Here is a 25,332-nt window from a genome sequence, read left to right on the forward strand (position 1 = left end):
CTAATTTACCACCAAAAATACCTTCTACGCAATCGTGGTGCGAGTTTAAAGAAAAAAGAAAGGATTTAGTGGATTATACTGAAAATTATAAGACTATTTTAGATTATGATCTGCATCAAGTTTATATCAGTTTATGATCACAGTTGACCAAATGGTCAACTGTGGTCATAAACTGATCTTAATTGTATGAAGTCCATATTTTAATAAGTCTTCACGTGTGAAGTGTTCCGAGCTTCTTTGCGACCGTTTACTGGCTCGAAAATTTTACAGCGTGATTCGTATCCCATAGTTTTCGAAGTTTTTTTTATCTTATGGAAAACGTTTTTTCCCAATATATCGGCACCCGAATATGCTACATTGTTGTATATTTTCACAAACGAATGCTTACATAATGAAAGGATTAATAAAGTACTCTAAAAGAAACGTTTTAATCGAGCAAAAGGCGGTAAAGCTTTTGTGTACCTAAAATACAGTGCTGCGCTCTGGCGGGATAAATGTGCAGTAATACTCCCTATTAGTAGGTAGGTACTACTTACTAAATCCAAGGTTACGCTCCGCAGTATGGCCTTATTTTACCTCTTGCAACATTGATTATTTCACTGTCAATGTCACCAAGTCCCTACGTCAATGTAAACAAAAATTCAACTCTTCATCTTCGCTTTCGCTCGTTCGTTACAGTCGCTAGGTATACACTAAACGTTACCTACCTAGATAGGTACCTACACTAACTATGGCTTCCTCGTATTCATATCCTGAATTATTTTTGGCGGGTTTTATATTTACCTTGCCATTTTTATATGAAAAGAGTAACCTTTTCAGATATTATTTCAAATTTTTGCTTTACTATGCATATGTTTTAATTACTTGTACTATTTTATTACCAGTGGTGTTGTTATATCCAAGGGATGTTACAAACCTAATGTAAGTTATTGATTTTTTTTGTTCATGTCTACGTTTACTTTAGTATACATTTAATTGCTTTATAAATATTAAAATTTTTAATAAATCACTCTTTGTACAGCGTTGCTTCCAGATTTTGTCGCTATGCGTCTTATATAGTTGGTATAGAATGGGAATTAAGAGGTTTGGAACACTGGGATAATGAACAGTGCTATATAGTAATATCCAACCACCAGAGTTCTCTAGATATTTTAGGTAAATAAATAAATATAATTATGTGAAATATTTACTGTCAAAACAATAATTTATTTTTTAATTGTCATACTACTAAATAATTTTCTTATTGAAACAGGAATGTTTGAGATGTGGCCTCGCATGAAACGATGTACTGTGGTTGCAAAGCGACCACTTATGTTTACTGGTGCATTCGGATTTGGAGCATGGCTCTCTGGACTTGTTTTCATTGATCGTCTTAAAACTGATAAAGCACGAAAGCTAATGAGAGATGCCACAGAGAGAGTGAAACAAGAAAAGGTAAATACACTTAGGTCTGGTATGGTCAGTGACTGCGTGCACCACAATTTGCATGGACACAATTTATTACACATTCACCAATATGACTATATCAGTGTTCATAAGGATTTGAACACTCATTGTCAGCACATGCTACCATAAAACAAAAAATTGTCTCATACTGTGCTGTTTCTTATATTTTATTCAACTTTATACCTATGTATTTATATTTTCAGACAAAACTGTGGGTATTTCCTGAAGGAGCAAGATTTAACAAGGGCAGTATACAACCCTTCAAAAAAGGAGCATTTTACTTGGCAATTGATGCACAGATCCCAATTATGCCTGTTGTGTTTAGCCAATATTATTTTCTTGATAATGAAACAAAGACATTTGAACCAGGTATAAGTAATTGGTAATATAAGTAGGTATAAGAAGTTTAGTATGTTAAGTACTAATAACTAACTACCAATCTTTGTAACATACACTAACTGATTAATAATGTTATCCTGAAATTCCCTTGTAAAACAAAACATACTTTTTGGCAAATTCTATTGAATATGGCCTCACAGCATCATAATTTAAACTAACCATCAAAGTCATAAAATAAACTTACTTATGTAACAATTTAATTCAATAGCCTTTAATGCTGAAAGATTTACACATCAGTTCACATGGGGTTTCATTTCTCAGTGTGTCCTTCTGACACATAGGCCTCCTCCAAATCTTTCCATATTTTCCTATCTTTTGCAAGTCTGACCCATAAGGTACCAGCAGCCTTTTGGAGATCATCTGACCATCTCTTTCTAGGTCACCCTCTTTTCCTTTTTGCCTTGAAGCGTGGGGTCCATTCTGATATTATCACTGATCATTTTTGTCTCCAATCTCTCATGTGTCCTGTCCATCTCCATGTTTGTGTCCTGGCTCTCTTACCAACATTCTTAATCTTAGTAATTTTTCTTAGATCTACTCGCTTTTTGTGCCTAAAATCCCAGGATGGTTCTCTGACGTGTAATGAAGGTTTTTTAAGTTTTTCTGTGTAATAGCCCAAGTTTCATATCCATAGGTCATAATTGGTAGTATATAGTTGTTAAATATTTTTCTTTTGATGGTGATACAGTAATATTTGCTTGTCAATATATTCTTGAGTAACCAGAATACTTTGCATGTATTTGTTATTCTTCTTTCTATTTCTGTAACCATCTGGTCCCTGAAACATGCAATCTGTCCCAGATATATATGTATGAGTTGACATATTCAATTGGCTCACCTGTACCAAGATTGTATGCTTGATGCTGTTAGTCATCACCTTAGTTTTTGTTTTACTTAGGGTGAGCCCTACTTCTTTGCTCTTTATTGCAAGGTCTTGTAGCATTTTTTCTAAGGTCAGAGGATCAGTTGCAAGGAGCACCAAGTCATCAGTGAAGATGGTTCAGATTAATTCCATTGATGTTTGCTCCGAAGTCTTATGTAACTTACTTAACTAAAATATTTTTCTTATATTTCAGGAAAAGTGGTGATAACAACTTTGCCTCCAATTCCTACTAAAGGGCTGACTCGTGATGACTTAGATGCACTCTCTGAGCAGGCTCGAGACCAAATGATTGAAGTTTTCAACGAAAGCTCCAAAGATTTAGTAATACAGAACAAAGTTGTTGTATAATTACACTTCCTCTTTTGTAAGAGTAAAATATGTAAAAAATGTAAAACAATTCCATAAACAGAGATTTACCCTAATGAATATTACCTAAGAAAAATATTGATGTCCTCCTGGTATACTAGTTTTTACAATCATTTTTTTCTAGTCACATAGTACCTGTTTGGTTTATATTCCTTGTTGATTAATGAGATAGTATTATTTACTCATTAGTATTATTATAGTTCTAAGTTTTACTTTACAATGATTGTTATTAATTTTTCTTATAAAATTATGCTCTTAGAAAATCTAGTCAATGAGCTTTTTATAGCCCAAATTATTTAATTAAAGTAAGTTAAAAAATCTCACTAACATACTTTGTCACTTTCCTACACATGGAAATAATCCATTTTGCTTTAGTTTAAAATGAATGAAATATGTACATTTATCATTTTTGGCTGTGTAATATACTTACATAAGTGTCTTTAATGGTGAGGTTGTGAGAGTGTTAGCAAGTTTTCTAGTCATTCATCATACATCAATTCTACATTTTCATAATAAAACAGGGTTGTATAAATTGTCACAATAAATGAAAGCAAATTAATTCGAGAATGTTAATAAAACTTCATCTCATTTGCATTGATAAATAATAATCTTTATTAAAAATAATGAATGAGCGAGAAACACATTTTTTGAGAGTGCATTCACAGATAAAGTTATATATTAAATATTTTAATCTTATACTTAATTCTCAAAAATCTTTAGGTATAACATTTCATTATATTGTTGTACTTTGAAATTACATAAATGTAAGTTGTAGTACATCCTAGTGCAACATCACTCGATACCACTCTTCTTGGGTGATGATTTTATTCAAATTTAATTTACTTGTGTAAATGAAATTTGAGTAAAATTTCTTCCTCTCGGGTCTGTTGGAAGAGATTTCTTTAGAAATAAGCAGTACCTATTCCACTTTTTATTTTTCCTATATAATCTGTTCGTGTACATGTACATAAACTGGTAAATAAAAAAAAAACCGCAGCGACCCAACTACTGAGTATAACCGTGTTAGAGTCTTTTAGTGCTAATTTTACCAATGTCCCATTTGTATCACACTGTACCAGGGTTACAAACTAAATTGATATGTACAATCTACATCAAATAGTATGAATTATACTGAAATGGCTTGTAGAAATTTTGTGCAAATAAATGCACTTAACTGAAATCTGCTTGGTTTTATTTATATTGATGAATGTTTTTGTGTATGTACCTATCTACATTTACACTGAGGCTTTATACAAATATTATTTCTTTAATCATTCCACGACTCTCCCCAACCTTCATTTTCGTCTTCATGACTTTCTGGAACAAAATTCAACTTGCTAGTAAAGTTCTGAATTAAATCGTTTTGAGCAACATCCACAACAGTAGGTTTTTCTATAACAGGTTTCATATCTGCAAAGAAATCAAAATCTTCATTACTTTTTTTACGGCTGTCTATCTTTTGATTTTTAATGTCCAACTCGGAAATGTCTACAATATTTTTCTTTGCTTCCAAAGCAGCCTTTTGAAGAAGGGATGATCTTGCACTGCTGATTTTCGTTAAAGGATTATTGGAGGCATTCATTGAACTCCCATTCAGATGTATCTGTTCATGCTCAGTATTAGGGATCAAACCATTGACATCCTCCGATTCTACTAATACGAGTTTATGGTTGGTGTTGTCCCAATCACTCCAGTCTTCTTCACTGTTTGCTTTGTTTGCAGCCGATTCTAAAATCTCATCATCTATAGATTCACCTCCAACAGGGGATGGCCTTTCTATGAATGTTTCCATGTATACAGGTTGTTCAATGCCATCAAGATTAAATGTATCTTCAGAACATGGTAAATCTCGTAATGGTATTTTTGCTGGAAATGTTTCTTTTTCGTAAAGTTTGTCAGATGTTGTCTTCGAATTAGGTCTCCCGTCTGTAAAGAACTTAGATCTTTGACCGCCAATCACAGTGCTAGCTCCTAATATTGGCACTAATTCACTCAAACATATCAGCGTGGCAGATACTAAGTTGTCGTCAGTGTCTTTGATGCCAAGAAGTAACTGAAAATTAAAAAGGTATCTCAACAACCTTAGTTTTTATATTATAACAATTCAATTGATAAATCAATATGGTCATGTAATATAGAGGGTCCATATCAATTTCTTTTTATTCACAAAAGTCAACTGTCTTATTCACAAAAATACCAGGTAAAAGCGAAGCATTTCCAGGCCACATTTCCACTGCAGTGGGATAAAATGGTTGCCTGTAAAGTCGGTTTTACGGGCGAAGATTTTACGTGACAATGTCTTTTTACGCGCGCGGCAGACCGATCATAGTTGAGTGGGAGAGAGACGCAAGGCATTCGGCGGGCCTCTCTCTCGTTCGGTGACTCATCGTAACGTTACCGGGCGTTACACTTTTTCATAAGTGACTCCCAGCCGCAACCTAATTTAAGACGTTGTCACGTCAAAACGAGCTAAAAAAGTAAAATAAATCACACATACTTCTGGCAGAATGTGTTGAGACAACTCATCGTGTGAAAAGACGTGAACAAATTTTGAGAAGTGAGATAGCAACAAAAATCTAATTTGGCTGTCCCTCACTCCAAATAATTGCATCAATCTAGGCTTCACATGTTCTTTGAAGATTTCAAGTCTAAAAAATCCAGTATTTTTTTCATTTTGAGATCGATCTGTGAAAAATATATCGTCATTACTTATATAATCAAGTTAGAAGTTCGCATATAAATGCGAAATTGTTCAGTTTTCCCAACAAAAAAGTCAACACTTCCAACAAAATTACAGGTTTTTTTTGTTAACTCTTCTATTTTATTGATATTTAGATGGGAACATTATATCTGATAGAAAGTTTATACTTTAACAAAAAAACCTGTAATTTTGTTGGAAGTGTTGACTTTTTTGTTGGGAAAACTGAACAAAGAAAAGTAAATGAAATATAGTTTACCATTTTTTGGTTTGAGAATATATGGTATAACATTTTTCCGAGCAGTTTGATCCAACATAGTTAATCTGGACAGAAGCAGACCGCCAAGTTGCTTAGCAACAGTTTCCTCATCATAACATTTTAGATTCTCTAAAATATTACTAAAGAACTGACATTTTTCTTCTTCAGTTTTCAATGGTAAGAAATTTAAGAACTTGTAGATAGTTATAAATTCATGATTGAAGAAATTGTGTTGAAGTACAATTGGTAAGTTTGGTCTATGCGCGGGATCGCGATGCTGCAATAGTTCCTGGCAGTATCTCTTGAATTCTCTCAAATGTGGTACTTCATCTGCAAAATAATAATGATTAGGACGCAGAAATTGAAAAATCATATTGTGGCGAAACTGTTTTTCGAATTCTGCTTTGCTAGCGCAGTATCTATCTGTGTGTGTAGCATTGAGTGATTAATATGTTGTTACTTCTTTTTATATAGGTATCGAGGTACTTGTACGATTTTAAATTATCTATACTTATAATAAAACTGTAACTGTCTGTACATAGGAGATATTTACGAAAAATAAATAGGAGAGGATTATTTAGGGTCAATAGAAGCGAAAACAATTTTTTTTAGTATATTTTTCTGTCTGTCTATTTGTACGCGCATCACACAAAATCTACTGAATGAATACATGAAATTCGGCACAGAGATAGAATGTGGCCTGGATTAGAATATAGACTACTTTGTATCCTAAAATTCTATCCCGAAAGGGGAGAAATAGGGTGTAGAAATTAGTATGAAACTTTTGTTATTTTTGAAGTGAGACACGTACAATTTTAGATTTACGTTCATCTTTAGGTTGAAGTTTCAAAAACAAGTTTGTAATTATTTATTGTATAAGTATTAGTTTCGAAAATTTTACTTTTAGTTAAGAAAAATACGGATAATAAGTTTTACTACCTGATAATAGATGGCGCCACATGTGAACTCATAAAATTGAAAATAAAATCGTCAAATATATAATAATTATAGTTCCCATTAAGTTATTTTTTTGTAAGAAAAAATATACAGTTTATTTTACTCTCGCCATCGAACTTTCACCACTGAATACAGAAGCTGATTCGCTTCAATTTTAATCTGATACAAGATGGGGCCACAAGGACATAAAAAAAGCAATGTCGATTCGAGTGTCCGCCTGGAAATTATATCTATCAAACTCGAAATAGGTACGCACATAGGAGCTTTTGGATTTTCAATTCGAATAAAACTATACATTTTTCTTTTGCCTTAAAGGTATCAAAACTATGCCTTTCCGAAAACGAACGACGACGATCGATTTGACGACCTCGGTGGCACAGTGGTAAAGTTCTTGCCTCTGAACCAAGAAGTCCCGGGTTCGATCCCCGGTCGGGTCATCTTCTTCTTAACGTTTCGATGGTAACACTAAATTGTTGCGGCCCAGAAATTAGCCACCCTAATCGCGTTGTCGGTGGCAGCCATTAGATCCTACTGCGTGCATTTATTTAGACACATAGGGCATGTAATCAAATGGGCCATTGTTTGCAACGCACCACACAAACGGCTCAAATCAGTGCCGTCAGAGATCCTCCATCTGGACATATTTTCTTTGCTCCGACCAACCTGTGTCCGAAGTTTATTTAAGGACTTCCAGGTTGGCCATGGCAATTTATGCCCCGGTGGAAGGCTCTCGACTGGTGGCACAAATGGGTTTGGCAGAGAGACTCCTTCACTCCAAAGGTTGCACCTTGCTTTTGATGGCTCCAAGGACAAAGGCTAAACACACTTGGTGAAGCCATGGCGACGTTTTAGCCTTTGTGGCACAGGGATGTACCCAAACATTGGGTGCCGGGTACCAGTAGCCATTTTGGTCCTCTCTGAGGAACTTGCCACACCCCTACGGACGTGCGATGGCGCTATGCCAGCCAGTGAATACAGCAGCTTTACCGGGGTCAGTTTCAGGCAACCCGTAATGATCTGGCAGGTTTCATTTAAAGCCGTATCCATTAGCTTTAGGTGTGCAGAGCGACTCTATACAGGTCACGCGTACTCGCCAGCTAAAAAAGCTAGCGCCAGTGGTCCACACAACTTGCGGCGATGATCCCCATTTTGTAGTAATGAGGCGTTGCAGGAGATTATTGCGAGCATGCACTATTATCATATTTGTTCGGGAAAATTATTTTTTCTGATAGGCCCGGGTCTTAGATGTTTATCTATATATGTATTTGTTATAAAATATAGTATCGTTGAGTTAGTATCCCACAACACAAGTCTAGAACTTACTTTGGGGCTAGCACAATCTGCTTGATTTGTCCTAATATATTTATTTATTTACCTAATCTATCTTCCGTTTCTACGCACGCTTGAGAAGGTTGACAGAAAGTCGACCGGATCGTGATGAGCGTTTAGCTTCACAGCGTTGTCTAGATCACATTCTTTGAGACTCTTTTGAAAGAGAATCATGTTTGGATACTGCCTCTCGATCTATATCAATAAAATATATTGACTTTTCTCAACTTGGCTTAATAAACATACTTATATGCCCGCAATGTGCTGCCTCGAAATGGCACGGAGAGCCCAGAGGAATGTGTTGTTCATCAGGCAAAGTTGAACTGCCACTTTCCAGTGGCAGTTCAACTTTGCCTAGTTGTTATATGGAGAACATCCGCAATCAAAACTAGGCCTAGCGCGTTCCAAACGACGTTTTTTGAAGCCAACTTAATTTCAGAAGGCGCGTTCGTCCTTTACGAGCATTCACCTTTAAAATTCATAGCCAAGTTTATCATATAAATAGTTCATTGGTGTTGACTGACGTTCCAAAATTTCTGCAAATATACTTTGTACTTAGACGATTATCAAGACAGATTTGATGCTACTGAGGCAACAAAAAACAAATCCCGTGGCGATTTCCGAAAAACCTGTCTCTTATAGGTGGCGCTAAATGCGCTTAGTTAATTTCAAATCGATAAAGATTACATTTGGCAGGAAGGTATATTATGGATAGGAGACGTCCGCTAAGAAAGGAATTTTGGAAATTCTTTCCCTAAGGGCGTGAAATAAGGGTTGCAAGATTGTAAGAAACTTCTTCAATTTATAGCGCCATGGAATTTTAGATTTACATTTCCAAACTATCCAAATCCATTGCCGTGGGATGTGCGATAAAAGACTGCCAATAAATGTTTGTAAATAAAATGTGAGGAGGTACAAACTACCAAAGTAGTTTGTACCTCCTCACATTTAATTTACTTAACAAATCTTGAAATTTCACATATCAGTCGCATGAGTACGAAGAAGGGCAACCAAAAAGTATTATTCCTGTGGGATTTGCTAGGAATGACTCTGCAATATTGTATTGCTTTATTTATTCATTCATACAGTCATGGACACAGAACAAAGCACTTCTAGCTTCCAGCCCAATAATTACCATTAATTTTCCATTGACAAACATAGAAGGTTGCAGAAGCACATCTGAAACGGTCATGCTTTTCCCATGGCCTGTAGCATGTTTGCGCGTGTCCAGTGCTAAGAATTTGTTTAGTTTCCAAAATAAATTTCAGATTTTTTCAATCCTATTCCATTTCGATCTCAACTAATATCGTAATATTTATTTTATCTAATCCTAACTAATATTATAAATACGAAAGTAAGTTTGTTTGTTAGCTCTTCACTCTAACTCAACCAATCTTCTTGAAATTTTTCATAGGTACATATAGTTTGAAATATGGAGGATATAGGGTTTGGAAATTAAATGTTACCGTGGGAAATTTATGCAGGCGAAGCCGCAGGCAAAAGCTAGTATTAAACACTTTCAATATGAAAGATCATTATTATTGTTAGCAAAGTCGTTATGTCGAATCATTGAACAGGGATAAATTGGAAAACATATTACCATCTTTATTATTCTTGTAAACATCTTCTACTAGAACAGCAAAACCATATTGATCAATTTTGGAATTCAGCTCACAGGAATCTTCATTAGGATCTACAGCTTTGTCATATCTAAAACAAATCATACACATCATACATGAGAATAGTTGTGACTATTGCTTCTAATCCTAATTGTAATATTATAAATGCGAAAGTAAGTTTGTTTGTTTCTTTATTTGTTACCTCTTCACGCTCTATCTACTCAACCAATCTTCTTGAAATTGTGCATACATATAGTTTTAAGTATGGAGAAGGACATAGGGTACCTTTCATCCCGGAAAAATAACGGCTCCCGTGGGAAAAATTAGCGGGCGAAGTCGCGGGCAAAAGCTAGCTACCTATAAAAGCGAAAAACACTGAAGCTTCGTTCAAACTGACGCAAATCCCGCGAATCTTAAAACTACTGCGCCGACGAAGATTAAATTTGGCAATTTGGCAAGAAGGTAGATTGTGACAAGAAGACGTCCGCTAATACAGGATTTTTGCAAATTCCATCGTGAAAATTCGTCACTTTTGAGGTGAGACATAATTTTAGATTAGTAAAAAATAATACTTCAATAATGGGATTTTGAAAATTGCAACCCCATATGGGTTGAATTGGGGCTGCAAGTTTCAATATATCAAACTTAGTCATGTTTTAAGTGAGATACGTGAAATTTTAGACACAAAAATTGTATTTAGTGAAAAATAATATTCCGTTAACTTTGAAAATTACATTCCTGTTATGGGGGTGATAAATAAATGACACAGATTGAGCTAGCCCCAAAGTAAGTTCGAAACTTGTGTTATGGGATACTAGCTCAACGATACTATATTCTATAACATATTATAGATAAACATCCAAGACCAAGGTCAATTTAAAAAATATCATTTTCCATGTTAACCTGACCGGGGACCGAACCCGGGACCTCCAGTGCAGCAGTCCGGCATGATGACCATTAGGCCACGGAGGTCGTCAAGTGTGTATATCAATAGTGGGTGAAAGTATAAATGAAATCTCATTATTTTTAAGAAAGTAACATGAATTTTTCGGTTTAGGTACGTTTGTGGTTAATAAAAAAGAGGACGTGTCGAAAATAAAAGAGGGTTTGCTGTAACGGGAGTGGAAAACGTTGCAGGACGAGACACGTAGCATGAATGTGAAAAGACTTTTACCAGTCTTACTGAATACAATAAAATTTTACTACGGTTACAGTACGGACTACGATTTAGGATGCATATTCACGCGGGCGAAACCGCGGGCAAATGTTAGTATTATATATACAAGACCCTGGTCAATCTGAACTGAACCTGACCAGACCTGGGGTTGAACCCACAATTATTTTTGCACTTTAGAACAGAACATAGAGTCATTTTGTGTGTTTTTTTGTAATCGAAGACGTCAGATACATACGTCATAAAGAGTGCTTTATTTGCTAGTGAGCAACCATAAAGCCTGTGGCACAAAGTGTGTGGACTGCACAAACCATTTAGCCTGTGGACTGAGTCGAGTTAAGTCTCCCTAGACTTAACATTGGCACGCGCGACCCGCCCACATGTCCCTTCCATGTGAAGTTTATTATTCCGTGATTAAAACGTGATTATATCTTACCTGTGTATTCTAGCATGTTTTAAGTATGCAGAGGTCAGTTCAGTGAAGGGGCACAAATATTGCAACCCGCCTAGTTTCCATTGGCCATCACCTGTCACATATATTGCTGACACACTTACATTATTATGTGACATACCACCCTGAAATATCATTAAATAATATTTATAATCAATCCATTTTCCTTGAAGGAGCAAATGTGCATAGAATGCTCTGCACATTTGTTGCTTCTTAGCTTAGAAAGGGCTGGCTCCTTCAAGAATGGCACATTCAACAACTGTATATCTGTAGCCTAAACTCCATCTTGGCTAGACACATTCTTGCCAGACAGAGTCCCAAATCAGAAATTTTATTTAAAGTTAGATAGCAGCCTGCACTCCGTCTCATCTTTGCTCTGGTAAAACCACAATAAATTACACATCTAAACATTCTCAGGAATGAAACCATAAAAAAAAATTGTCCAGTAGTTTTGAGTTATTATTGCATTCATACAGGCCTTCTTTTTATAAGATGGATATCAGAAAAGTGTAATTGGGAGAAACATACTTACCTGTCACATATATATATATTACATATATATACATATATGTGACAGGCCAATGCAAGCCAAAAAAGAGTCTTATAAGTAATTATGGAAATTATACATAATTATAAATTAAAAGTATGTATTTAACAATATTACCTGTTCATGTAAAAATACCAATGCTCTTAGAATATTGTTAAGTCCAATACATTTTTGAAGTGGAGTCTGAGCTGTTAAAACTTGAGAAAGAGGTTGCACATACTCTGTGGCTAAATGAAGAGTAGATCTTTGTTGCCATGCTGATATGTACCGAACTATACATGGGTGCCGATACTTAAGTAAATTCTGAAATTAAAAATACATTTGTATTTCATCACTTCATTGATGACTAGCTGTTGCCCATGCCCATGGCTTCACTCACATAAATTTTCCGGACTGAAAAGCACCACCTTATATAATATAAACTACATCTATGCCAAATTTCAAAAACATAGGTTGAGTAGATACAGTGTGAAGAGGTAACAAACTTATTTTTGCATTTGTAATATTAGTTAGGATTAATTTCATGATAATGGAAATTTCTATAATATTCCAATTTGTTCTTACATTAGAAAACTTTTCCAGTGGCGTAGAAACTGCCCATAGTGGTCCCAATGCTGCTTGTCCTTTGAATACGGATACTGAACCATCACCCTTTAAACTAAAATATCGACAACTATCTTTTATAGTGGCCTGATATTGTGACCAGAAATCTGTTATCTCTACAGCCTTTTCCTCAACTTCTAGGCCTGACAATTGAGAATTTTCATTCCCCATCATGAATTGAAAATTAATTATTACATATTCATGCCTAAAAATGTAGGTATGTATTCATAGGTACAAGAAATGTATAACTAAAAACAAATTAACAAATCTTGTCCGCAGTTTCAAGTTCACATCACAATACACATTTCTACACTACACAGGACAACATTATAGAAAGAGTTCCCATTGGTCAATCAAAGATTAATTAACATGTGTTATCACTTTATTTCGCTGATTTATAATGAATTTATACTTTAGGTGACACCCATTAGAAATTGGATTTTGGTTTGGCAATTTTGGCATAGGCACTTACTTTGGCAATTAGTAGCTAATGTTGCCAGCCGGGTCCTATCTTAAGTTGCCTAATAATAACTAAAAAACCTTTTTTTTTTTCAGTGAAAATACATGTAATAAAAGAGCATGCAAATAACTATGAAGTATGTAGATCGTAGGTGATGTATATTCCGATTTCTGCACGATTTGGCACATAAAATAACCACTTATCAAGTTTTACATACCTAGAAGAATTATCGAAAATTCTTTGTAGGCATTTATTAATGGCAGTTTCAAAATGTATGATATATGGTTTGCCTTTTGACTATAGTTAATGTAATCTAGAAGTAACCTGATGTGGTCAAAAGTAATCCTTACAAAACCAGAATAATATTTTGGCAACCCTGGGTACCTACCCGTCACCTATGTTTTGACATTGACAATGTATTGATTTTTTTATATATTTTGCTCGGAGACTCGGAGACCGGACGATTTAGTACCTAAATACTTCGTACAAAGTAGCTACTAATTCCTTGCCGGGCCCTTCTAAATCTATGTTGGAGACAAAAAAACTTTATAGACAACTAGCTTCGCCCCGGGGCTTCGCTCCCATGGGAATTTTGGGATAAAATGTACCCTATGTATTATTCCAGGTTATATTCTACCCGTGTAACAAATTTCATAACACTCTGTTAAGTAGATTTTGGGTGAAAGAGTAACAAACATACATACACACATCCTCACAAACTTTCGCATTTATAATATTTAGTAGGACTATGATTGGGCAACGCTGAACTGAGTAGGGGTGATCCTCCTACGAGGAAAGTCCGCGCGGTCTTAAAACCGACGATGGCTTTGCTAGCGCGCGGCGCGGCTGTCAAGTGTCAACTTCAAGAAACCAGGAAATTACCTAATGAATGAAAGGTACCTAATAAAAGAAATAAAAAAATTGGTCTGAATTTATTTTTCCAGCATAATGAGTTCGTTATTGAAAAAGGGCATTTTTTCGAATCCTAACACCGTTCGTAAAACGGTTGGAATATTTTGTAATGCTGTACGAAATCGTAAGGATATTTTCTGTAAAATACTCTATAAGTAGTATAAAATGACTGTTAGTTACGTCATACGATATTTTCAGACTGGAATTATCAATACAAGCCTGGCCCTTATCCCAGGACTATGGAAGAGCGAGCTGCTGCAGCTAAAAAGTATGGGATGATACCCGAGGAATACCAACCTTATCCAGAGGAAATGGGTTATGGAGACTACCCCAAGCTACCTGATATTGGAGCAGACTCCAAAGATCCATTTTATCCATATGACTGCCCAGAACTGAAAAGAAACTTCAATGAACCGGTTTGATAATAATGATTTCATAATGTTTATATTGACTGTAAAAATCTTCTACACTGCCAGATAGAGATGCTTTAGCTGCATGGCTGTAACCTATTTTGCATACAATAAAAACTGTACATAAATATTTAATCTAGCTATATATACTACTAGCTGTCTGGGGCTTCACTCCCATGGGAATTTCAGGATAAAAAGTACCCTATGTGTTATTCTAGGTTATTTTCGTATACCAAATTTCGTATCGGTTCCTTAGAAAATGTGTGAAGAGGTAACAAACTTACTTTAGCATTTATAATATTAGTTAGGATAAACATCCACATACATAGAGAGAAGCAACAGATTTCGATTCTTTTAAATAGTCTGATTCGAGGAAGGTTTAAGTACTTGTATATAATTTATTATGATTTTACCTGAATGAAGCCAGTACGGGCCTATACATTCCTTCTTTGTTCATATCAAAACAAAGTAGTGGAATATTTGGTGTGGAATAGTTGGAGAGTGACAGGCTACTTATTACACAAATTGAATATTTTTTATGTACAGATAATAATTTCTTAGCTGCAATAATTTATTTGTAACAAATTTCCATAAATAATATTTTATTTCAATAATTATTTAATTAAAAATTTATTTTGATTTTTAACCTACCAAAAAAGGAGGAGGTTCTTAATTTGTCAAGATCTGTAAATTTTTTTTGTCATATTTTATCTTTTAAGTAACTAGACTGTTACCCCTCTTTATAATAATAGTATAGATTAGAAACAAAGTAATACTCAATACAAAATTTATTTTTCAGATGCATGCTATCTCTGAGCTTATTGGAGAAGATCGTTATGATATTAGTATGAAACCAAGGTTCTCTGTTTTACATCAAGCCTTATGGTTCTTAGGAATGATTGGAGGATCATTTGCGTTATACTTATTTTTGGAAGATTACAAAATTGGGAGACCAGTCACTTGCAAGCAATATCCTAATGATGGACCCCACTATTTGTTTGCACCTAAATAGATGCAATCCATTGTTTAATATGATTTGTTAGACACTAGCCACATAAAGTATTGTGTATAATATAATGGTTATTTATTTCATCAATTTAGGGTTTACCCGCGTCTTCCACGTGAATTTAAAGTACTATTATCCAAAATTAAAGTCTGCTTAACTGGATAACTGAACTGTACATGCCATAAGCAAGGAGTGGTTTATTTAAATAATTTATTATTATTATTTATTTATGTTCTTTTAAATGATAAAAAAATAAAAATTAGCTACAAAGATGGCAATGTTTTTATTGAAAAAAAATCTTATTTTTTATTATTCAGCTTGATGCTGTGTGTAGAAATTAAGATTGTTGATTACAGTTAAACTTATTGACAAATAATTATTATTATGTACATATACAACAGTCGCAGCTAAGGCAAATCCTAACTTAAGTACTAATATTAATCTACATTATTGTAATACTAGCTGCGCCCCGGGGCTTTGCTCCCGTGGGAGTTTCGGAATAAAAAGTACCATGTGTTATTCCAGATTATATTATACCCATGTACCAAATTTCATAACAACCGGTCCAGAAGATTTTGCGTGAAAGAGTAACAAACTTTCGCATTTATAATATTAATAGGATTATGAACAAGAAGAAAAGAAATCAATACAGATTAATCTTTGATTAAGCTATACATTAAAAGGTGTTTAAAACCAAAGAATAACAAGTGTTTGAAACAAATTGTGTATGAGGAACCTCACAAATTTAATAAATGTAATTTTACTATTTAGTAAAAGCCCTGAAAAATGTGTAAACCCAATCTTACAATTTGTAAAAACATTACAAAAGAGATAAATAGTCAAATGTGTGTGGGCTCACTCAGTTCTCAGAGGATAGGAGATTAGTAAGATCTTGGAGTTACAAATTTGTGAGATCGGGTAAGTATACAATTTTTTTCAGATTTTTTGCGACATGGTAATTATATGTGGCGTTCCATGCAAAAGGGTACCACTGGGCAAATTATAGATTCTGAGATATTTGTGATTATATGGAAAATTGGCATTTTGCAAATTTAATCGATTTTAATGCAACATTTGCATGTTTTCATACAATAAATGACTCTAACTCAACATGATAAAAATGCAATTGTATGTTTAGTAACTAGAACTCAATGTCCGCATCCCAACAGTTTGATTTTTGTAACAGTAAACATTGAATTTTAATTTACAATAAATGTGAATAATATTAATTGTGTTTTTATTCCATCAACCAACAACTTTAACAACTTATAACTTTGATGAATCAACTATTTAACTATCTTAATACAGCCTTAACTCAATATCATGTAAGTGGTGCCTAAACTTGGAATGCCACAGTTATTAAACTTGTGAGGGTGCTCACTCAATGCCCTTGCACACTGAAAAAGAAAACAAAAACCACAAAACTGGTTTGTTGTTGTATAAATATAATGAATTTGTATTTCACTTATAAATACTAGTAAAATATTCATCTTCCAAATCATATAGGTCAGCTGCAATTTCATCTCTCAAGGACATCAATTTCTGGTCACATTCCTGTTGTTTTGTTCGGAAAAGTTTAGAATTCTGTGTGATTGCCTCGTTGACTGAAGGAAAGTCATTCAATATTAAATACTGTTTGATATCTGATACTAACTTCATTAAAGATTCTCCAGCTCGTACTGAAATATTCAAAATTATTAGATAAATTTGGTAAAAAAAAAATACTTCATTATAAGGTACCCAAACATTGCAATGCAATGCGAAATGTAACCTAACAACCCGCCCTGGCTTTGCTTTGGTAAAACCACAATTAAAAGTATCCTATGTTACTCTTGAAGGTTTTGTCTATCTCTGTAATTTCATTTAATTCTGGCCGGTAGTTTTTGAGTTTATTCATTACAAAAATACATTTTTTTCTCTTTATAATATTGTAGTACCTATGGAAGTATGGATTGACATTGGTAGTGCTGCCAGCTTTTGGACACTTGCTGCAAGGCAACATCTTTAATGAGCTAAACAATTTGTAATTTTTTTTCCTTCTAAATTTTTGACAAGGCTTCAGAGCACTTTGGGTGAATTTTTTAAAAAATTTATTTTTGAGTGCAATGACATGCTGTATACACATCGCGCAGAATTAGACCGGCGCGTTTGCACCGGTTCGTAAGGTAGATGTTTAAATATTAATTACCTAATAATATTATATTTACCTATATTAGCAGCCCGGACTTGCATCTCAAATGTATCTTGCTCTATTTGAGTCATTCTATTCAGTTGAGATTCATTTTCCCCTCTCTCGCCTTTAGCTAAACGTATTATTTCTAAAACAGAATATACGTGCAATTTATTCACTGACAATAAATACAAAATTATAATCATGCACCTAGTAAGTTCAAAGTACCTTCAAAATTCTCGAGCATACTTTTAACATCTTCTTTAAGTCTTGTTGTATATGATTTCAGCAATGCTTCTTTATTTTGAGGAAGGTTCCTGTGCATTTTTGTAATTATTATTATGTTACGAAGAAAGTAGTGTATTGTATGTCTACACTGTTGTGCTGTCTTTATAAGGCAAATTGGTTAGCTATATATTAAACACATAAATGGCGTACATTGCATATAAATGGAGTTCACATCTAATGCAAATTAAAATTCATATCTAATGCAAGTTAATAGAACAAGTAATCTGTGAAATTCTATAGACAAGTAAACAAGCAGGGCAATGACCAAAGAAAAATAGGACATGACAGTTTCATTTGTCAATCAATCATTGACAATGACTTCTTCTTTGTGGCTATCAAACTTCTTCAATAGAGCTTATTTTTACCAGTGTCGAACTGACAATGACGGATGTGAGTGAATCAGTATTGCCCTATTCTAAGATATTGCCAGATGATCGCGGGTAGGGAGGTAGTAGTAATAGGTAGGTACTTAGTCATAATCATAACCAGACGTATGATGTAGAATGAAAGCTATTTACTTTTTATTTTCAAAGTATAGTGATGTAGTAATCTAAACTTAGTCTATAATCAATAATGCTCTCAATTTTACATATTATTAATAATAATAATGTCATGACGCCGGGGGCGTCAGACTGAATTACCATGATTTCGCGCCCCGCAGACTCACCTCTCTACACCCTTAGACGCCCACGTCAATGTTGCTCTTTTGTCACCAGTAGCGGTGATTGATTTGAGGGGCCCATCTAGAGAGCGGCGAGTCACCTCACCACATGCCACTTAATAGTCAGTTATCATGATCATGGCAGGTGTCCGAACTCTTTGCAATAGCCCATTTATAGTCCATTATTCTACAATAGTTCACATTCCCGCCAAGGCCTGCACGTAGGGATACCATTTCAATATCCGGGAGTGGGTTTTGACAGGAGACTTACATAACATTAAAACTCTCCAAGGGGCCTCTACGTGTTGGATCCATATCCCCACGCAAACTTCTCAAAGGACCGGACTTAGCGCCGTGAATTCCAAAAGAGGAGAAATAATAATAATATATCTTTATTCATGTTACTTAAATAAAAGTTACACAATAGACCTTAAAATTAAGATTTAAAATAAAATAAAACAAAGTATAATATTAATAGTGATCAAAATAATTATAAACAATTAACAAAATTAAACTTACTTGTACACAACTAATCATATGTATATAAATCATTGGTAATAATAGGTTAAATTACAAAAGAAACAAGTAAAATTATTCATAATTCATTTATTTGCAAACATGTACAGCATAAGGATTACAAAATATTGTGCAATTAAACATGTACCCAGTGAGGGTGTAGTAATTTAAAATTAAATTCAAATTAAACGGTCAATGTTTACCATTTTTTCTGAGTATATTGAGATAATTCACAATCATAGGCAGTTTTGTCATTTATCATCTACCTAATAATATGCTTTCAAAATGAGTAATGATTTGAATTTAATTATGAATGCAGTGTCTTTTTGTTAGACTTCAATTTTTTCCGGGCTTTTATTATATACTAGCTTTTGCCCGCGATTCCGCCCGCGTGAACTTTACAGCAAAATCTCAGTAATTTTAATATCGCAGACTCTGTAAGACTGGTAAACATATATGATTTAAATTCGGATTTTTCTCATCTTTAGTTCAATTTAAAGTTTCCGTTGCGTGTTTTGTCCCACAAACTTGTCCAATCCCGCTTCCTGCTATGTACTGTAGATATCCCGTACCGTTTCCTATAAATTGTGCCATCATGTTTTTCACAATGTGTCCTTTCCATTTCCCGCTCCGACTCCCACTCTCGCTTTCTGCAACGCATACCGTCCCATTTTCCATTTACGTCCAGTTTTTTATTAACCACCACCGTCTTAACGTGGTCTTAACAATTGGACCACCACAGCTTCCTATTATGATAAGCCAGAATTACCTGCCGTCGAGGCCATCCCTCAACTGTATACAGCGCGCCTATACTTACGGTACCTACGTAATTGTATGTAAATTACACAAATCATGGCACGGACAAGTTATTTTTAACTCCCGACGCAAAAAGAGGGGTGTTATAAGTTTCATGTGTGTATCTGTCTGTGCCATCGTAACTCCATTGTAGCTCCCAAACGAATGAATCGATTTTTTTTTGTGGCATGGATAATTTTATCCCGAGTGTTCTTAGCCACGTTTCATAAAAATCGGTTCAGCCGTTCAAACGTTGTAGCGAAATGAATATTGAAAGTCGGGGTTTTTTTAATTTGTGTAATAAATAAACTGTCACGCGCTGAATGCATATTTCAACAAAACAAAAATAAAGTTGAATGCAACAAGATCTCTCTGACGATATGCTGACGATAATAAAAACTTGTAGCAAAATTACATTTATATTTAGTAAAAAACTTTTTGTGTTATGTTTCTATAAAAATCAAAACTTCGTTTTAGTCATAAAGTGGGAATATTCTTTTAGACGTAAGGCGTTGATGTTTATAAATCCAGTACTATCTTCCGGAGAAAATCCACCTGCGACGTCCATTGAAACTAAATCTTTGTTGTACATACTCGTGGAACTCTTCCTTGACAACACTGATACTGAAAACGTAAGAAAGCAAGTAATTTTGAATATTATTTTAATTTTAGTGTAATAATTTCCTGTTTGATTTTTTATTTTTATGAAGGTAGCTTGTACAATTTATTTATTTAGGTACCTTTAAATTTTTTTATGAAATAAATTACGATCTTTAACTTTATGAATATTGAGAATATTCTACACTGAAATAGTTCTTGAAAATAAAGATTTTTCAATGAAACGAACGAAAAACAAATAATAATATGTTGTATGTATGTCAAAACAAACAATGTTTTAGATAAAATAAACACGCTTCCATCACGCTTGAATCTCTGCAGCAAGCAACCCAATGTCTGTGACTGAGACTGCTTGAAAAAGCGAACGTAATTTTATAGGTAAGGCTAAGGTCAAGAACGTGAAAAAATTAATTGCTTTGGTGTTATGTCTTGTTGCCTTGTAACACAGGTTGTTTATCAACTAATCTTGACCATTCTCACTTCGTTGGAGTATCTACTAATTCAATGACCATTCTTAGTTTTACTTCTTTTTTAGTATTACAAAGGCAAAAAATGTGGTTCGTCAAAATTCCGTTTTTTTTTTCACTTTCTTGACACACTGTATCTACATAGTAACAACAGAAGCAAACGCTTTTTCAGTAGGATATCTACACATTACAAAAAAACTACCATACCATTTCCTTTGAATAACTGTACTGTTACAGTACCAGTGACATTTTCTTGAGATAATTCTAGACATTTTCTAGTGTAATTACCCTCTGGTGAAAACCAGAAACCATTGTAAACAAAGTCGGCCATTTTATCTTGTAGATATTTTTTGATACTGTAAAAAAGACACAAGAAACTGTTAAACATTCTAAAAACAAGTTCTTAGAATAAGTACAAATTATGAAAATAACTACAGCGAAAATTTAAATAGAAATGAAAAAATCTAAGAAATTTTATTAGATTTCAAATATATTAATATATGTCGCTTTCTCTCAATTAGTATAGATGGTATATTGATGAAACATATGTGTGTGTGACAACATATGTTTATATCGCCCTCTTTGTATAATTTTTACACTTTTTATTTTTCAAGTTACCTACTTCTTCGAAAGTTAGGTCATATTTCTCGAATGGATTAAGTACAAAGAAAAAATCAATCGACATCCCTATTGCTTCTATTTTATTACCCTGTAAAATATGTTTTGTCTCTTTCTGTCAATTAAAAAAAAAAAAGAATTATTGTGTATAGGTACTAGAACTAAATTCTATCTGAGTCTATCATTAAAGAAATCGTTTATCAGTTAATAAAAACTTGAGGTGCTTTTTAAATAGATTTAAAATTAAGCTTTTATATTGATTTGAATTATATTGAATTTTGTTATAAATTTTCGGTGCTATACATACACAGCATACATACTATACTATTACCGAGTAAAGCAGTTTAATAAGCTGAGCTGTGTGATCTGACAGACAGAAATCTAACACTTTCGTTATACATATCTTTTAGAAATTATGAGCAAAATTATCAATACATGTCTAGCTTACTGGTCTAGTGATTTGTTTCTTAGTGCATGTTTTAACTTTTTTTATGAATAAGAAGGTTAGTAAGTAAATTCTTACCGCAACACTTCTCTATCTAGACAATATGCTTCTAGATCGACATGTCCAACATATAGAATGGTTCCAGCAGGAGTTTCATATAGGCCTCTTGACTATAATAAAATTAATAATTATCTACAATTTATTCACGTTAATAAAAATAAAAGTGATAGTCGAAAAACGCATGCACTGGTTAGTGTTTGTTAATTTATTTCAGTGGGCAAACTCACTATTTGAAAATTATATTGAAGTTCTAAAAAACGAATACACACGGATTACTTAACTTAGTCCTAAATCTGCATTTAATTATCTGTGACTGAAGGCATCTAGGTTTAGCCGTTATAGTAAAGGCTAAACCTAGGTCTAGCTGAAGATAAGCAGCATACACCGAGGTGTAATTATTTGAGACAGGTTGCATTTAGGTCTATTCACAAATAAGCAAGCTACAACTAGGTGTAATAAACTGAAAGCGGTTGCACCTAGATCAAGCCGACTAAAACTAGGTGTGGCCACACTTCGGGGTTTAGCCGTAACATATGTTATTTACTGTTTAAAATATACCTTGAGTCCAAGGAAACGATTTTCCACAATGTCGATGCGTCCAATGCCGTGCTGGCCGGCTAGTTTATTGAGTGTTTCCACACAGGCCAGTACACCATGCACAACTAAGGGTTTTTCCTGGCCACTAGGGATTCGGATCGAATTTGGAATACCTACAAAATCGGGTTACTTTTAGAATTATCAAAAATTCCGAATGTAATTAAGCGTGCGTGAAAGTAATTTAAACTTTGGTTTTCAAGTACGATATAAAAGACAGATTTACTTTGCAAAATAACGATTTACCTTTAACGAAGTCGACATCTATGGTAGTAGGGTAGTCGACGGCGTCTAGGAGGTCACGAGTCATATTGTAAATACCTTTGGGTGGAATAGCAGTTGGGTCTTCAAGGACACCAGATTCGTAACTGTATAAAACAAAAAGTTAACCGTTAAATTAAACATATTACTTTAAACTGATAATTCCGGAGGGGTAATCATAGTAGGTATAGTTTTAACTAATAACATAACTAGATATTGCATGCTTGTTAGAGAGTCACAGACAGACATGTGTTAAAAAGATAACATCCTAACTTTCCGTTAACTGCTTTCAAAAGCAAAGAAGCAAATAGGTACCTGATGTGCATGATGTTTTCGTCGGTCGACCACGGCTCTTTAGGAGTTGCCGACACTGGAATGTTTTCCTTTTTCGCATATTCTATTAGATCACTTCTTCCTTGAAATCTTTGGAAGAATTCAGGGATTCTCCAAGGTGCTATCACCTGATGATGAAGATACAATTACTTACACATCATAGAGTACCTACCTAATATTTTTTTAATGTTACATAACATAAAACGACCTCGGTGGCGCAGTGGTAAAGAGCTTGCCTCTGAACCGAGAGGTTCCTGGGTTCGGGTCATGATGGAAAATGATCTTTTTCTGAATGGCCCGGGTCTTGGATGTTTATCTATATATGTATTTGTTATAAAATATAGTATCGTTGAGTAAGTATCTCATAACACAAGTCTCGAACTTGCTTTGGGGATAGCTCCATCTGTGATTTGTCCTAATATATTTATATTTAAAATATGTAACGATGTATGTAACGACATACCTTCCCTTCAGGCCAAAGGGAATACACGCTTAATTCAAAACGAACTTGATCGTTGCCTTTGCCTGTGGCACCATGTGAGATATATCTGAAAGTTATGCAAAAGATTCCTTCATGATTCAATTAGGTCACAAACAGTTATACCGAACCTGGAAGTGTGTAGAAGTATACCCAGCCGCCGTAATTTACGTTTTTAGCTTTTGGGTAGCGATTGGACGGTCGTTATTTTTATCATGTCAGAATTCCGCATTTGCAAATTTCAGCTTTGTCGTTATACATATAAAGCTTGAAACTGAAATAATGGAAGCGGAAAAAATCTTCAATTCTCTTAACAGTTTTGACCTTTATATGTATGCCACAGACCATTTAGGGCTAAATGGTCTGTGATGTATGCGGACAACGCTGAATTTTGTTAACGTGGAAATTTATCGCGACGTAAAAATTACGCCTGTGCGAATGACCACCAACTTAAAAGATACAATTCAATTTACGTACTTGGCACCCAATTTTTTTGCTGCATTCACGATACCAACAGATATGCAGGGTCTTGCCAGGGAAGTCCCTAACAAATATCGGTTCTCATAAACAAGGCCCATTTGGATAGCTGGGAACATGTAGTTGCTAATGAACTCCTCGCGTAAATCTTCCACAATAACCTAAAAGTTGTTTAAATACATCATAAAGTGTTTTATTATATAACTTAATTATAAAAAAGTAACTTTCATAGTCCAGAACCACCTTCAAAGAGGCAGCACACACCAACAGACCACTGAAATAATATTAGTAAAAAGTTCGAGCATCACTCTCGGTGTGCAGTGTACCTGTTTCAGTGTGCGTAGTGCGACTTTTCTATTTACATCTCACTACCGAGTCGACTCGCAGTGAGACGCAGCTAACCAAAGTGCGCCATTGTGACGCGACGACAACCACGCCGCAATATGATTGGTTCGCTGCGTCGCACTGCGAATCAATTCGACAGTGAGAAGTGAAATGCAAACCAGCACTTCGCCCTCAAGGCAGTGTAATTTATATATAAAAAGAAATCGCACTACCTATATATGTATGTACCAGATAATAGACTAGTGTGGAAAAAACGTGAAACTAATGCGAATGATCGTGAGAACTTACATCTTTAGCTCCAATTGATAAGGCCTTTAATTTAGCTTTCTCAAAATGTTCGTTTTGTCCCACATCAGCTAAATAGCAGACGACATCATAATTTTGTTGAATTAACCTGTATAAATAGTATCATAATAAAATGTACCACATCATAATAGAAGTATAACAGACTGAACTAACACTTTTGGCACACACATGTTAAGGAAGATTAGTAAAAGTATAAAAGTGTACCATTTTAATATGCAGCTAGTATCCAAACCTCCAGAATAAGCAAGAATAACAAGATCCTTAGCCATTTTTGACGTTGAGAGTAATTAACGATTTCGAAGAGACTGACCAGTGAACAGTTTTCTGTCGTAACAATAACATTAGATAACCTTTGGGCCATTCATATGTAATAAGCAGATA

General features: G+C 34.4%; 5 protein-coding genes across 5 annotated transcripts; 2 read left to right on the forward strand and 3 right to left on the reverse strand.

Annotated features, from left to right (window-relative positions):
- Positions 1–621: 621 nt before the first annotated feature.
- On the forward strand, positions 622–4,274 carry Agpat1 (1-Acylglycerol-3-phosphate O-acyltransferase 1). Its single transcript, XM_053744974.2, has 5 exons — positions 622–921; positions 1,022–1,155; positions 1,253–1,434; positions 1,650–1,815; positions 2,922–4,274. The coding sequence occupies exons 1-5, from the start codon at positions 731–733 to the stop codon at positions 3,074–3,076; spliced, it is 828 nt and encodes a 275-aa protein (XP_053600949.1). The 5' UTR covers positions 622–730; the 3' UTR covers positions 3,077–4,274.
- LOC128669826 (uncharacterized protein) lies at positions 3,683–13,213 on the reverse strand. Its single transcript, XM_053744972.2, has 7 exons — positions 12,693–13,213; positions 12,246–12,431; positions 11,567–11,706; positions 9,938–10,047; positions 6,052–6,381; positions 5,592–5,779; positions 3,683–5,147 (listed from the first exon to the last, which is right to left on the reverse strand). Exons 1-7 carry the CDS (start codon positions 12,903–12,905, stop codon positions 4,362–4,364), a joined length of 1,953 nt encoding a protein of 650 aa, XP_053600947.1. The 5' UTR covers positions 12,906–13,213; the 3' UTR covers positions 3,683–4,361.
- Positions 13,214–14,052: 839 nt separating this feature from the next.
- On the forward strand, positions 14,053–15,590 carry ND-ASHI (NADH dehydrogenase (ubiquinone) ASHI subunit). Its single transcript, XM_053745441.2, has 3 exons — positions 14,053–14,227; positions 14,302–14,519; positions 15,313–15,590. The coding sequence occupies exons 1-3, from the start codon at positions 14,140–14,142 to the stop codon at positions 15,523–15,525; spliced, it is 519 nt and encodes a 172-aa protein (XP_053601416.1). The 5' UTR covers positions 14,053–14,139; the 3' UTR covers positions 15,526–15,590.
- Positions 15,591–15,783: 193 nt separating this feature from the next.
- Positions 15,784–18,345, reverse strand: LOC128670075 (mediator of RNA polymerase II transcription subunit 22-like). Its single transcript, XM_053745442.2, has 3 exons — positions 17,918–18,345; positions 17,727–17,837; positions 15,784–17,198 (listed from the first exon to the last, which is right to left on the reverse strand). The coding sequence occupies exons 1-3, from the start codon at positions 18,012–18,014 to the stop codon at positions 16,981–16,983; spliced, it is 426 nt and encodes a 141-aa protein (XP_053601417.1). The 5' UTR covers positions 18,015–18,345; the 3' UTR covers positions 15,784–16,980.
- Positions 18,346–19,229: 884 nt separating this feature from the next.
- Ass (Argininosuccinate synthase) lies at positions 19,230–25,303 on the reverse strand. The gene is made up of 10 exons (XM_053745363.1): positions 25,156–25,303; positions 24,934–25,039; positions 24,301–24,461; positions 23,809–23,893; positions 23,328–23,473; positions 22,998–23,119; positions 22,716–22,867; positions 22,176–22,267; positions 21,242–21,390; positions 19,230–20,573 (listed from the first exon to the last, which is right to left on the reverse strand). The coding sequence occupies exons 1-10, from the start codon at positions 25,218–25,220 to the stop codon at positions 20,410–20,412; spliced, it is 1,242 nt and encodes a 413-aa protein (XP_053601338.1). The 5' UTR covers positions 25,221–25,303; the 3' UTR covers positions 19,230–20,409.
- Positions 25,304–25,332: the final 29 nt, after the last annotated feature.

Source organism: Plodia interpunctella, chromosome 5, assembly GCF_027563975.2.
Source record: "Plodia interpunctella isolate USDA-ARS_2022_Savannah chromosome 5, ilPloInte3.2, whole genome shotgun sequence".
In the NCBI taxonomy this organism is placed as follows: Eukaryota; Metazoa; Arthropoda; class Insecta; order Lepidoptera; family Pyralidae; genus Plodia; species Plodia interpunctella.

Coding starts and splice junctions, on each gene's coding strand:
- Agpat1 (XM_053744974.2), top strand. CDS start 731: ATGGCTTCCTCGTATTCATATCCTGAATTATTTTTGGCGGGTTTTATA. Junction 1,156..1,252: donor GAGTTCTCTAGATATTTTAG/GTAAATAAATAA, acceptor TTATTGAAACAG/GAATGTTTGAGATGTGGCCT. Junction 1,435..1,649: donor AGAGAGTGAAACAAGAAAAG/GTAAATACACTT, acceptor TTATATTTTCAG/ACAAAACTGTGGGTATTTCC.
- LOC128670075 (XM_053745442.2), bottom strand. CDS start 18,014: ATGCACAGGAACCTTCCTCAAAATAAAGAAGCATTGCTGAAATCATAT. Junction 17,838..17,917: donor TATGCTCGAGAATTTTGAAG/GTACTTTGAACT, acceptor ATTCTGTTTTAG/AAATAATACGTTTAGCTAAA. Junction 17,199..17,726: donor AGTCCGGGCTGCTAATATAG/GTAAATATAATA, acceptor TGAATATTTCAG/TACGAGCTGGAGAATCTTTA.
- Ass (XM_053745363.1), bottom strand. CDS start 25,220: ATGGCTAAGGATCTTGTTATTCTTGCTTATTCTGGAGGTTTGGATACT. Junction 24,462..24,933: donor TATCAATTGGAGCTAAAGAT/GTAAGTTCTCAC, acceptor AACAACTTTTAG/GTTATTGTGGAAGATTTACG. Junction 23,120..23,327: donor GAAAACATCATGCACATCAG/GTACCTATTTGC, acceptor TGTTTTATACAG/TTACGAATCTGGTGTCCTTG.
- LOC128669826 (XM_053744972.2), bottom strand. CDS start 12,905: ATGATGGGGAATGAAAATTCTCAATTGTCAGGCCTAGAAGTTGAGGAA. Junction 5,780..6,051: donor TATTCTCAAACCAAAAAATG/GTAAACTATATT, acceptor TATTTTTCACAG/ATCGATCTCAAAATGAAAAA. Junction 5,148..5,591: donor CTCAACACATTCTGCCAGAA/GTATGTGTGATT, acceptor TTTAATTTTCAG/TTACTTCTTGGCATCAAAGA.
- ND-ASHI (XM_053745441.2), top strand. CDS start 14,140: ATGAGTTCGTTATTGAAAAAGGGCATTTTTTCGAATCCTAACACCGTT. Junction 14,228..14,301: donor TTGTAATGCTGTACGAAATC/GTAAGGATATTT, acceptor CGATATTTTCAG/ACTGGAATTATCAATACAAG. Junction 14,520..15,312: donor AAAGAAACTTCAATGAACCG/GTTTGATAATAA, acceptor TTTATTTTTCAG/ATGCATGCTATCTCTGAGCT.